The 12,914-nt window shown below is 43.0% G+C and overlaps 1 protein-coding gene across 1 annotated transcript in view; it reads left to right on the top strand.

Annotated features, from left to right (window-relative positions):
* Nucleotides 1-1,676: 1,676 nt before the first annotated feature.
* Nucleotides 1,677-12,914, top strand: part of TAFA1 (TAFA chemokine like family member 1) — a 243,861-nt gene continuing 232,623 nt past the window's right edge. Inside the window, exons 1-3 of the mRNA XM_050904781.1 lie at nt 1,677-1,757; nt 3,246-3,342; nt 11,005-11,125. Of these exons, the coding sequence (XP_050760738.1) occupies nt 11,008-11,125 (118 nt within the window). The 5' untranslated portion in view covers nt 1,677-1,757; nt 3,246-3,342; nt 11,005-11,007. The remainder of the gene's footprint in view (nt 1,758-3,245; nt 3,343-11,004; nt 11,126-12,914) is intronic.

Genomic DNA, 12,914 nt, shown 5'->3' with positions numbered 1-12,914 from the left:
ATTTCTGAAGCTATTATCTACATACGACCAGCTATGAGATGTTGGAGGCAAATTCAAGGCAAATTTTTACAAAATGGAATACGAGAACTAGTCACAATATTAATCCATGTGTTTTGATGTGAGCATTGTAAAACACATATAAAACAGCCCAGACCCTTCTTATTGGTGGATCATGTAGCTAGGTTGCTTGTGAGAGGCAGCAGAAAATTGCAACTGAAGAGCAAATCGTGATCTTGCCATCTGCCTGGAAGGAATTATTATATAGGGTTTGCTGTCAATCAACCAACCTGTTTTGAAGCAAAGGCAGAGCAGTATATGATTTTTTTCCATGCTCATTTCATGCACTAATTCCTTACTCAGAAACTAACCATTTCCAGCACTAGTACAGCACGCGGGGCTCTGGCTGCAGCTCTCTGCCCAGCCCTGCAAACAAGTAGATGTGGTGTGGAAGAGAGTTCTTAGAGTGTTTTTCTTAAATAATGACAAAGCCCATAGCTGTGACAAGGAATTAATTCTCAAGGTATTGTGTTTGTTAACGTGATGGCATCAGGGAAGTATTGGCTGCTGTATATCACATATTCCCGCTGATTCTTGCTTTTTTTGTTCCAGTGGGAGAACTTTCCCCAATCTCTCGTTTCCACCTCTTTAAGGGTGTCTTTTGTGTTGCTTCCCAATTTTTTTCATTGGTTGGTTTTTTTTTCATGAACATAACTGAAGCCAGAAATTGTCCCTGTCTGCCTGCTTTATCTTTTCAAGGATTTTCCTACAAATTCTAGGCTATAGTATTGCACACTAGTGTATTTAATCCATAACCAAATTTCCTTGTGTAGCACCTCTAATCGGAGGATCTCCAAGCATGCTAAAATAGGTGTGTGGAAGCTACACTGTGCCCCTGCAGAACCGAGGGCATTTTAGAAGTAATAAACTGAAGTATAATTTAAGGTCATATAGTGAATCCATTATAAGAGTTCACACTGCAGGGGGCAAGTAACAAAGAAACCTCTCAATTTGTAAATGTTTTTTCCACCACTGGCTTTCTTTGTGATAAAGTGGAAGCAAATAGACGGGTTTGCAAATAAGCTATTTGGTCAATCCCCTAGTGTAATATAAGAGCTGAGATTTCCTCTGCAGCTGGGGCCGATGCAGAGTTAGTAGACTTTAAAGTGCTATTTTCAGGGTAGCACCTGGAGTTATAAAGACCAGAAGTGCAACACTGCGGAGCTGAATTGGCTCCTTGCATTTTCCTTTTGCAGAGGTGCCAGCCAAAGTTCTCTTTCCAAAATGAGATGTTTCTGAGCACAGGTGCTGGGTTGTGCCAGGATGTGCATTTGGTGTGTACTGGAGCACCCAGGCATACCTGGGTGCCTGGAGGCATTTCACAGCCAGGAGAGGCATTAAGCTCATAGCAGAGCTCCATGCGGTGTTTCCTACCACACAGCGCAACCATCCTGGCATATTTCCCAAATCAGCCTGTTTCTGCCTTGTCACTGGGATTTACTCTAACCAAAAAATCCTTTGCACCTGATAGTTTTTTGAGCCTTCAAACCAGCTCATCCCTGTGCTAGGTTGTAGACCCTTTAAAGGCTCAGGTGGTTTGAGCTTATAAAAGTTCCCAATCTGTGGAGGGAGGTGAGAAGAGTGTGGTGGGGTTTGCTCTGGAAGTAGCCAAAAATTTATGGGAAGAAGTTTTTGAGTTAGGAGGAAACAGAAACAAGAGCTAAGCCTGCCTGTGAGCTTAGACCTGGTTTTTTTTTAAGGTTGGTGCTTGGGAACTAGGCTTTTGGGGCTGGTGGAGTGGGTTCCTGGTTGTGTTTGTGGTTTGTGCTTTGGGCTTTTATGGTGTGTTGGGGAAGCTCTTTCTCCTTGCAGTGATAGGAGGGGTTGGAGGTGGCCAGGAGAGGCTTGATGTATTTTTGAGCTTTGGTCTATGTGGTAACCTTTTTGCTGTGGCTCCTGGCTGCTTTTCCTACCAGTTTCCCTATGCCAGGAGAAGGTGGGAGGCTGGCTGGGCTGGGGAGAGCCTGCCACAGTGCAGCTGGGAAGGAGATGGGGTATCAAGCTGGGGGTGACTTGCTGCAATGCTATAGAGAGAAATTTGTTTCCTAGATAGCCCCATTTCTATATTGATGTCTGAAATATGTGAACTTTGACAGAAGAGGCTTACTTTAGCTGCTGTTGAAGCCTCCTTTTTTTTTGCTACCTGGGGATAATGAAGACCTATTGTTTGTTAAGTTTAACTGAAAGGTAGGAACATAGCAAGCCTAGAGGGAGTGAAGACAACCCAGTGACCATGTCTGAACTCACCGTAGTGAATTTGCTTCCCAGAGTGTTTCAATTGCTTTGCTTCTGTTGGATTTGTTTTATTTATGTTGTGAATATTGAAAGCACTTTACCTTCCTGTAAAAATGGACTTTTCAGCAGCAAAAGTAAACACTAAACCTGTGCTTGAGGACTGATATTTGGCACACTGAAACTGATATATCAAATACCAAGTGTCCTCTCTGACTATAGATATACTAACTTTCAGTTCGTGCACTCTGGCCCATGATTTGTCTGCTGTAGATGGGTCTTGCATGTAATGTGATTTTAGCTGATCTGGAATGGCAACTACAGACTGACAATAGTAATAGTTCATTCTGAAACTAGGAATATTTCAATAGTATTTCAGGTAATGGGTTCAACTAGGCTAATATAAGAACGTCTGGGCTGAAGGCCCTTGAGTTTGTGCTATGCAGAAGTTGAGAATCAATGAGAAGAGGAGACTCTGAATTTTCAGATCAGGATGATCTCTCCAGCTAATGTATAGCTGATAAAGGATAACAGTATCACTACTTGACAAGAACACCATGACCAGCATCACTCTAGGGCTATTTTAACTTAGATTTCTTTGCTTTTTGGTATCTGTGAACTGAAACTAAATAAACAACTTGTCTCCATTATATGAAAGTTATGTTTACCTGCCATGATATCCAGAGCCCAGTCATGTTTTTATGGTTATATTTAGAATATATTGAGTGCTATACAAATTTTATTGCATGATGATAATGTACTGCACAGATAATTCATCTTGTTAATCCTTAGCAAGTACTGATCTTGGCTAATGGCAAGTTACAGATAAGGGTTGAAATTTTTTTGTGCGTTGTCCTACATACTTTAAAAATAACTAGGACACAAACTTTGATATAAACTTCCTTGACAAATATAGATGTGTTCTTTTTTTTTTTTTTCTTTCTCTCCTCTCTTAGGCATGGAAAAACTGTAAGAAGCAGAATCATTGCCTCCCAAACACAGTAATTGTGAAGACTAGACATCCCTTTAACAAGGAATAGCAGCACCTTTAAGGTAGGCTGGGAAAAATAACCATGAAAAATCTTTCCTTTTGTGCTCTGCTCTCACTTCTCCCTGCTTTTGTCAATATTCAGAATTGTTATTTAATTCTTCATTGTTTTCCAGCACAAGCTGCTTATGGTGCTCTTGCGGTTGGTTTGTTTTTGTGTGGTTTTTTTTTTTCCTAATGGCTTTGGCTATGCCATCTTGCTGCTTGGATCTTCCCTGTACATTTGGGCGTGGGGGACGGCTGACAAAATCGCTGCTTCTGCCAAGCAAGGCTCATGTGGCTGAGGTAGTAAGGAGGGAGGTATTGCAGCGATGTGGCATGAGACAAGAGGGTGGGAAGGAGCCACCAGGTTTCTGGGTGCCAAGCGCAGCAAGTGGAGCTTCTCCATTGAGTGTGTTGCGCTGTTCCCTGGTGTTGCTGTGTCCTCGGCTGGTCCTCTATACCTACATACCTGCACCCGTGCTGGAAACAGAGCAAATTTCCCTGAACCCTGTACTTGAGGTGGGACATAACTGAACCAGCTCCTGGGCTTCCATGGGAAATGGTTTCCGTGCACACGTTGTTGTTCAGCTCTGCTTCTTCAGGCTTTTGGTGTGTCTAGTCTTTGTGTTTGGCCAGCTGAGGCTGTGGTTGCAGCCAGGCAAATCACCAAAACTTTCTTTGACATTTTTCCTTCATGAAAAATTGTGTAGCTTTCTAGCTGAGCTTTTCATGGTCAGCATGGTTGCCTCTAGGAAAATCAGTGCATCATCTTTTGCCGCTGGAAAAGCTAAAGGAGAAGAAAGCCTGACAAAATAGACTAAAGGATTTAACGCTATTGTAGGAGACATAGGAAGGAAAGGAAATAGGTTCAGTTCAGTCACTGAAGTTGGACCAGACCTCCTTCAAGAGAGGAGGAAAAGTGGTGGGGACTGAGAAAGGGAAGTCTCAGGGCAGGGAAGGTTTTCCTGGGAATATATTGAAAGTGCCAGAAAGGAGGCAGAGCACCACTGTGAGCATCTGGCTGAGCACAGTGGATGTGCATGTAAGTGTTGAACATGGCTACACTCGTATGCATTGAACGTGGCATATAAACATTTGTCTGGGCAAAGCTGTGTCCACAGCTGATTTCTAGAAAGCCCATAGGTCTTGTGCTCTCCCTGTACCAAAAGAATCCTGCTTTAGTGTTTGTACTCCCTGTTCTACTGGGGCAAGAAACCAAGAGCTAGAAACACACAAGGAGGCTTAGGGCCCTGGAGGAGGATTGCTGCTTGGCTGGTTTTACTCCAGGCTTTGTGGTTGCTGTTCAGGCTATCAGATGTAGGCAGATCAATCTTCACATGCTCAGCTGCTGGTTTTCCATGTGGGCTGGTTTTCAATGGGAGACAAACTGTGTGGGGAGGCTAGGGGGCCAAGCAAAACTTCTGCTCTGTTAGATTTTAACAAAAGCTTCCATAAGTGTTGTGGACATAAGACAAGAGAGTCAGTAATTTGGCTTTCAGTGGAGGTAAGCTAAAATTTGCTGTTAGACTACACTTGGCTCACCTGGGGTAGGAACATGTAGGTACTGAGGAGCTGCAACGTGCACTGCCTGTTGCCCAGGCAGCAGCCAAGACTGAGTTTGGGTCTATAGGAAAGAGCTTTGTAAGGTGGGTGGAAGCAGCTGGGAGGGATGGAGAACACAATCGTGAAAAGCAAAGCTTCATTGTCCCGGGAGCACTAGAACTAATGAGCTTTGCATTTCAAAGGTGGTGAGCCTTCTTCAGACCCTGTAAAATACACGTCTGGGATTTGTAGTGTTAAATCTCTACATGGGGAAAAGGCGTGTGTGGGGGAGGAGGAGAGAGGGGCAGAGGAGGCAGCATGCAGAAAGTAGAGGCCAGAGACCCATATTTGGGTGCAAGTACCAATCTGCTGTCTGCATGAGTCTGAGTTGCATATGCTCTCCTTTTCTGTGTGCACAGAAAATTGTGATAAATAGAGGTTCAGGCAGTGAAAAGCATTTATTTTTATTTGCCTATTTTTGTCATTCACGTGGCATCTCTAGATGAATGGTGGAACCAGGAGGAAAAGGCTATTCTCCTTGTGAATACAGTCCTCGTGTGTGTGAGGCAGCCTGTCTCAAAGACGGTTTGATGCCTGCTGACCCCTTGCAACCTACCTTCACCTTGAAAATATCAGGCCGGTGTAATGGTCTGCTTTTGGCAACCCTGCCAGCAGCCCCAGGGAGTCTTTCAGTCAGAGCTGTGGATAGGCAGTTTTCCATGCTCTCTGACTGGGATAGCTCAGGTCCTGGTCTCTGTCCTTTCTTCTGTTTGCCATCAGGTATCAGAGTGGAGGCGGAAGGACCTCCTTTTGACACTTCACCTCCCAGCAGCCAGGCATAGACCACGTAACCCAAAGGCTGTTCTGCCCCTCTGCAGGGCCTGGATCCATCCTGCCCCAGCACTGGCGGGAGCTGCCATTGTGCAGGATGGTTGACACAACCTTTTGTCCCCTCTCCCGTCTTTCTAGAGACAAACTACCCTTTCAGCCTTCCCTTTTCATGAGAAAGGATTTTGAAATGTGCAGACTGTTCACTAGCGTCTTATTTTCCTTCCTATTTTCTCTTTCCAATGTGTCAGTGTTAGTAGCCCCACATTCAACACACGGGCCCACAGGCACATGTAAAGCATCATCCCCTTCCTGTCAAAGCCAGTGACTCCTGAAGTGAGGAGGCTAAAGTAAAGCCCCAAAGCATCAGGTGAAGATGACACTGTGCCTAGCTCAAAGCAGGATAAGAAGAGCTGTTTCATGTCTTGTTGGTCCACTGAAAGTTAAAATTGGCAGCAAAGACATCAAAGCAGGTGTGAGGATGCTTCTGCAAGATTTGCCAAGGACTCCTCTGTTCCTGTCTGGTGCTGGGAGCCAGGGCAGGGAAGAGACTGCAAGCACAGCCTGTTTAATATTCTCTTCTGTCCCTCTGATCTCCCCCCTACTCTGCAGAAGCAACATGTCCCATGTTTCTGCAGAGCTTGTCCTGAGCAATAGCAGCATCTGTCAGGGGTTACGGTGGCATTAGCCTCATGGAGCTGGGAGTTAGCAGTGCTTGGCAGAGTGACAGTTCTGCTGTACCTTACATAAATCTGTATCTTGCATAAATCTGTCTGCCTACTCTGCCAAGGTGTGTGGTCACAATTTGTCTGATTCCTCCTGCTGTCCACAAGGCCTTTCAGTTTCCTACAAGATTTTATTTGCTTCTTAAGGCCCCTCTGCCGCCTCTTTCTTCACACCTCTCCACTCCATACCTTTTCCCTCGTAGTTTCCCCATGAGTCCCAGAGGGAACATATCTTGTTAAACCGGTGTTATTTTAAAATAAATTCCCATCACCTGCCCCTTCAGGTGCTGCAGAAAGCTCCCTGTATTCCCATGGAAAGAGGGAAGGTCTTGAGCCTCCCTGTGGCTTTGGCAGCAAACCGCAGTGGTCCTCCATCCACCATCTCCTGCTGTGGGCTGCACCTGGTCCCAGGTCCTGCTTCCTTGCTCATCAGTACTTCATGGTACTTGGTGTGCCTTGGTTGCCTCTCATCAGCTTTCTTGGACACTTCTAGACCATTCTGAGGCCAGAAAGTAGCAGCAACTGCCCCAGATCTTGGCCTTCTTCCAGGGTCTAATGAAATTCTTGGGGAAAACAAAACCCCTTTATTAAACAGAACATTATATCCCCAACCATACTTGTGCCATGTGTTTTCATACAAAGCACCTGAAAAAAAAAAAATGTTGACCTCTTGAAAGCACCTCTGGTCACCACAAGGCTTTTCCTGAGCCACCCTCTTCCCCCCAGCACTGCTCGGGGACCTGATGGGAGCCACGCTGCAGTGGTGGCCTGTGGTGTGGGGAGGGTCCACTCGCCAGTGCTCTCCTGTGTCACTCTGTCACCCCCCGATTGCTTTATTGTTTCAAGGCTGTAATAAAGAGCTGCTCTGAGCGCTGTGGCAGAGACCAGCGTAATGTTCCTGTCGGTCTGTAGGGCCAATCTCTTACTGTGTATTACCCAATATAATACAGTGGCTCCAAAGGAGCGTGTGGCCTGTGAAGTAAGCTCATCGCACCTCTTGGTGAGAGTCTCCCCTGAGATATATGTCCTTGGGTGCTGAGAAGGAGGTGCTTGAGAGTAGGGGTACTTATAACTGGTTTTGTTTACTAGTGTTTGGTGCCTGGAGCTGGTAAGCAGTGAAGGTAGTACACTCTTCTACCACAGATTATCAAGGGAAAAAAAAAAAACCCAAACCACATTGTGTTACAGCACGCACCCTGGGCTCTTCCTAAAATGGAAGTTTCTGTTTTGTCTTTAAGCCTTCTTTCTTTGTTAGGCAGAAGTGAGAGCTGTAATGCTAAGTGAATGGTATGTATTAAGTCTATACAATGGCTCTTTAAAAAATAATTACATATGGTACAAGAGGGAGAGGAAACCACTCCATTCCTGTAAATGGCCACTTAAGATGTGGACAATAAATAAGTAACTGTAATAAATAACTTGGTGTATCTGAGCTTTAGCATTTAGGGGGAATAAATCAGAGCTCTTTCCCCATTGTCTGCCGAGATGCATCGGAAATGGAGTTGGAAAGAAAGATTTCACTCAGAGTTGTGGCAAGACGTTGGAAAGCCCATGGGAGTGTAGGAGTCTCCTGCCCTCCCCTGTCTGTCCTGTGTTTTTTGTTACACTTTCCCTGCACCACCCCTCCCCGTTCACAAGCGTGTGCTGCTCTCCTGTGAAATGGAAGAGACTCCCTTAAGTCTCACTTGCTTCTTGTGAATAAGTGCAAGAACAACGCCTGGGGAATAAAGCCTCTGCCGGCAGAATTAACGCATCTCCCAGATTGCTCATTGGGTATTTAGTCCTTCGCCTCTCCAACGGCTTTGCCTTTCCACCAGCGCTCTTCCACCCTCCTCTGCCCATTCATACCTGCTCCTCGCAGACGAAACCAGCTGCTCTTCTGCTCTGTGCAAAGTCTGAGTGCCAGTATTTAAATGCAGCTCCAGTTGCTAAGCCCCGGTGACTAGCGGAGTGCCTGGCTGGGGCTTGCAACCAAGGGCTGTGTCGCTTTAAGGCATGTGATACTTTCCCGAGCAGGGATGTATTGAAATAGGCTACGGTACTTACAGCATCGTATAGCAGTGTACGTACAGCTGCCTTACTCTGCACTGCCCGCGCTGGAGTGAGGCTGCTCTGTCATTAAACATAAACTACTCCTCATCCTTAAGTATCCTGGAAGCTGCAAATTATCTCAAGATCACTTCAAAGGTCTCATCAAGCAGAAGGTGATGCTAGGAGATGATTTAAAGGTGAAAATGAGAAGGTTTCCACCCCTCAAACCTTGGCCACTTTTCTGACGGCAGAGTCTGAGAGCTCAGATGTCTTCTTTACTCTGGGAACAGGATTTGTAACGAAAAAGATTTTTTTTTTTCTTTTAATCCTGATAAAGAAGATTATTGGGAAGCCATTAAAAATCCCTTATTGTGATACAGATGGATTTAAAAAAGTATTAGATCTTTCCAATGAACACTAATAGAGTGCTCTGCTCTTGGTTGGATTACTCAGGTAAGGAGCTTCTTTAGGATTTAAGATTCAGAAACCAGATCTGGAACTCATCAGATAATAACTGGAGGAATACTCAGTGCCGTGTTTCTTTACTAATGATAAGATGATCTGTGTGTAAAAGTGTGTATGTGACAACAGTTTGCTGACAAACAAGTGCATGAAGAAATATTTGTAAGAAATGCTGGGTTTTGAGCAAAGGTAGTTTGAAATAGTGTAAGTTTGAGAAAGGATTTTATAAAAAAAAAAAAAAAAGGCAAGGAGCTAATAATAAAGCCTGGGTGGGTTAAGTCAGTCTGCTGCCCATGTGGCTAAGAATATGGTGCCGGAGGAAAGACACAGGAGCATTTAGCAGGCTGTAGAAGTTTGGCTTGGTTTCGCTGTTTGGCTAGGATTTTTAAAGTTCAGTTTAAATAACCTGAATATCTGAAATATCCCTGTGTGAGAGTCACCTTTCCCTCTTACCTTTTTGTATAAAAAGCATGGGAGCACCAAATATGACAAGAAGGCATTAATTCCTGGAGACACGGGAAGCCTACTGGGAGCTCCCTGATCTGAGGGGATTGAATCTATTTTGCAAGATAAATAGGTCTAAAAAGAGTGGAGAAAAAGTACACTGTATGCTGCGAAGTAAACAGTCGGAAATGAAATTAATTATATGCTAAGCAGTGCATCAAACACTCAGTACAGAGAAAGGAAGAGCCTCACGCTGACCAAAATAATGTTTTGGTATTTTCTATTAATTATACTTGTCAATTTATGTGGTTCTTTTCAACCAATGAGATTTAAAAAGCTTCCCAAAGACTGTGTGCTTCTTTAAAGTCGGGGCAAAAAAAATATTTGATATGCATATATTTTATTACCACTCTATTTCACTATTTTAATATCGTTAATTTTCCTACAGCAGAAATCCCCCTGATATATCACATACAGACTTTTGGGGGTTTTAATTTTTGTGTGAAGACATGATTTTTCTATGTGAGAGATTTAATCTTTCAAAGTCTTTCTTGCTCTGTGAAAATGATGCTCAGCTGATTGGATTATTAGATAGAAAACAGCATCATGTCATTGGCTGAATAAGGAGAGTGCCTGAAGTTTGATTAATTTGGCAATATGAAATGCAGCAGAAGGTGTTGTTAAGGGAACTGGACGATGTGTAGCGTAGCTGAGCCTTGCAAACCTCCCAATCCTTGCAGGCATTGAGAAAGCGCTGTTGAAGTTAAAAAGTCAGAGGGAAATTTAGCCAGTTAGTACAATAGTGAATACAAGTATGAAAAATCACAGTTGTCTACATTGGATGGCCACGTATGCCAGCACAGGGAGACAAAGAAATTGCTCTTTCCCTTTGCAATAGGAATCTTTTTAAAATTTTGACACAATCTGCTTTGTGAAAAGATCAAATCTTCTATAGAATACGTCTGAAATTAAGTCTGGCCACACTCCTGTCCCTTTATATGCACAGGTCGAACAAAAGGAAGCTGATTTCATCTGGGGATTAGAACATAATTCTGAGAAACAATTACTTTGTTTAGCAGACAGCATCATGATTAAAAATTAATGCTCGCAAAAGTAAAAAACAATAAACTGTTACCTTCTGGGTCAGTATTAGCCTTCCAGCCTTGGGGATGGAGTATTTTTGAAATGCATCTCAGATATCTGAGGATGTTGTATGCCTATCTGTAATGTGTTTAACATAGTTTTAATACTGTCTGGACATCATGGGTTTTTTAGCTGGCTGTGTGATTTTTTTTTTTTTTTATTTTATTTTTTAACTCCCTTGTAAATTCAGCTATGGACCAGTGTGGGAATATTTTCCAGCCTTCTATTTACATTGTTTTTTTCAGTCCTCAGATCATTACAGTTTCATTTTTACCACTGAATTATTAAAGTTATCCAGGCTCCTGTGTTGACATCTTGTTACCTCAACTGTCCTTTTTGGACATGACCTTTGTTGTATGACAATTGCATCCCGCAGGGGGGAATAATAACCAAGAGACAAAAGACACTTAGCAAAAAGAGTAAAAAAAGAAAAAAAAGAATACTGTTGTAATGGAAGCTGACTATGCTGTAAGGCAATGGATAATAACGTCTGTCTAATATTTTGTTTAGAGAATGGCAGTGGTCTCTGCAATGTCCTGGGTCCTGTATTTGTGGATAAGTGCCTGTGCAATGCTGCTCTGTCAGGGGTCCCTCCATCACACTTTCCAGCAGCATCACCTGCACAGACCAGGTAGGACTGAGATCAGCTGTGGGATGCCATAAGATTGCAGGCTCTCTGCCCGTGCTTATGTCTGTCTTGATAAATGATTGAATAATCACGAAATCCATTTTATCATTTAACTTTTATGGGTTGCTTGCCTTTATATTGCACAGCATCTTTTTTTTTGGTTGGTCTAACGTGTTGTGCTTTGCCAATATGATGTTGGAATATTCATCCTTTAATGTCACCTTCTAACAACTTCCCAACACAGGAATCCCATTTTGGATAACTGTTCTGTTCCTCTGTCTCTTTCTCTGTCCTTATTTCTATCTCCCCTTCTCCCCATTTCGTGCAGTTCTGGGGTGGATGTGTAACTTGGAAAGACATTGTGACAGTGCAGGTTTGGATAACTTTGCAGTTATCTGACTCAAACTGGACACAGGTTTGTTACTTAAAATAGTGGCACCAAATCTCACTCATAGTCACTAGCGTTTACTGGAGGTCAGGTGTTTGCCTTAGCATAAATGAGACACACAGTTATTCTAAGGTTCTCAAGTTTACCTCTGAAAATTGATGGGGTTGCAAAAGTGCAGCCCAGAGGAGAATTTGAGACTGTCTGTCAATGGAGTTAAATGCGTTTAAAGTCAGAATAAATCCCACAGGTTAGCAGTGGAGAATGCAGCTCACTTGGACTGTTGCGATCCACAGAGACCGCGCATTAGTCGTTTTATTGTGTTTTTATTAATAGAAATGGATCACGTAACTTTTTCAACTGTTAATTGCGCTTTGAAGAATATGTGCAGTGTTAAAAGTTGAGGAGTTGGCATATTCTAGCACGGTACTATCATCTGGTTAAAATTAGATGGGCCAAGAATGTCGCTTAACAAATTTGGATCCAAAGAAAGGTGGGAGAGGTTTTAAGAGCTTTAGAAAAGAAAGATGGAAAATGTTAACTCACAGTGATGAATCATTTAGCAATGTGGCAACTAATACTTTAATGTTTTTTGATCTAATGGCATACCTTCAAAGGTGGATGGTCTTGAACCGAAGGTCTTTAGCAACCTTAATGACTCAAAGTTTTCCCAACTACTTTCGTTGTCCAGAAGTCATAGATATCGGCTTTGTCTTGCTTTCTAGTAATAAAATATGCATGGTATAGAGGAATAGACCTAAATCTTTGATAGACCACCTCTTGGTAGCTATGTTAGAGTATCGGATTAACTAATTGTGTTATCTTTACTAGCTGGCATTGAAAGTTTGACAGTATTTGAAGTTTGAGTGGTGACGTTCTTATTTGGGACTTGCAGAGAAATGAACAAAATATTTATTACAATGCAATTGTAAGTAATGCTGCTGGTTATTTGAGTCTGTCCCCCAGTGAAGGAAATAGGAAAAAACAGCCCAGCTAAACAGATAGGTAAAAGGAAAATGTAATCTTGTTTTGTAAAATCAGTTGAAACAAGTGACATTATGAGAAAAAATGAGAGCTGGGCAGATTCAGAGCTCTGCAACATTTGCCTAAGCTTGAAAAATCACCTTTTTTATGAAGCAAGAAGAGCAAGACACTGAATGCATATCAAGTGTTGGGGAAATGTGGAAAAAATGACAAAATCTTTCACTCGGAGATGTGATACAGATAGAGTGAAGGTTTTACAGCTGCCTCATCACCTACTTAGAAACAGCCAAGCTTTCCCTCCTGCGAGCCTTTCTCAGGCAGCTTCTCCGCACCCTACATGAATAAGATTGATGGTGTTCTGATCCCAGGCAGCCAATTTCAGTCTCTCAAGAAATAATCCACTACATTGACAGATGAGTGGAA

Source organism: Gymnogyps californianus, chromosome 13 (genome assembly GCF_018139145.2).
Source record: "Gymnogyps californianus isolate 813 chromosome 13, ASM1813914v2, whole genome shotgun sequence".
Taxonomy (NCBI): Eukaryota; Metazoa; Chordata; class Aves; order Accipitriformes; family Cathartidae; genus Gymnogyps; species Gymnogyps californianus.
This window is presented reverse-complemented; position numbering and strand designations above follow the sequence as displayed.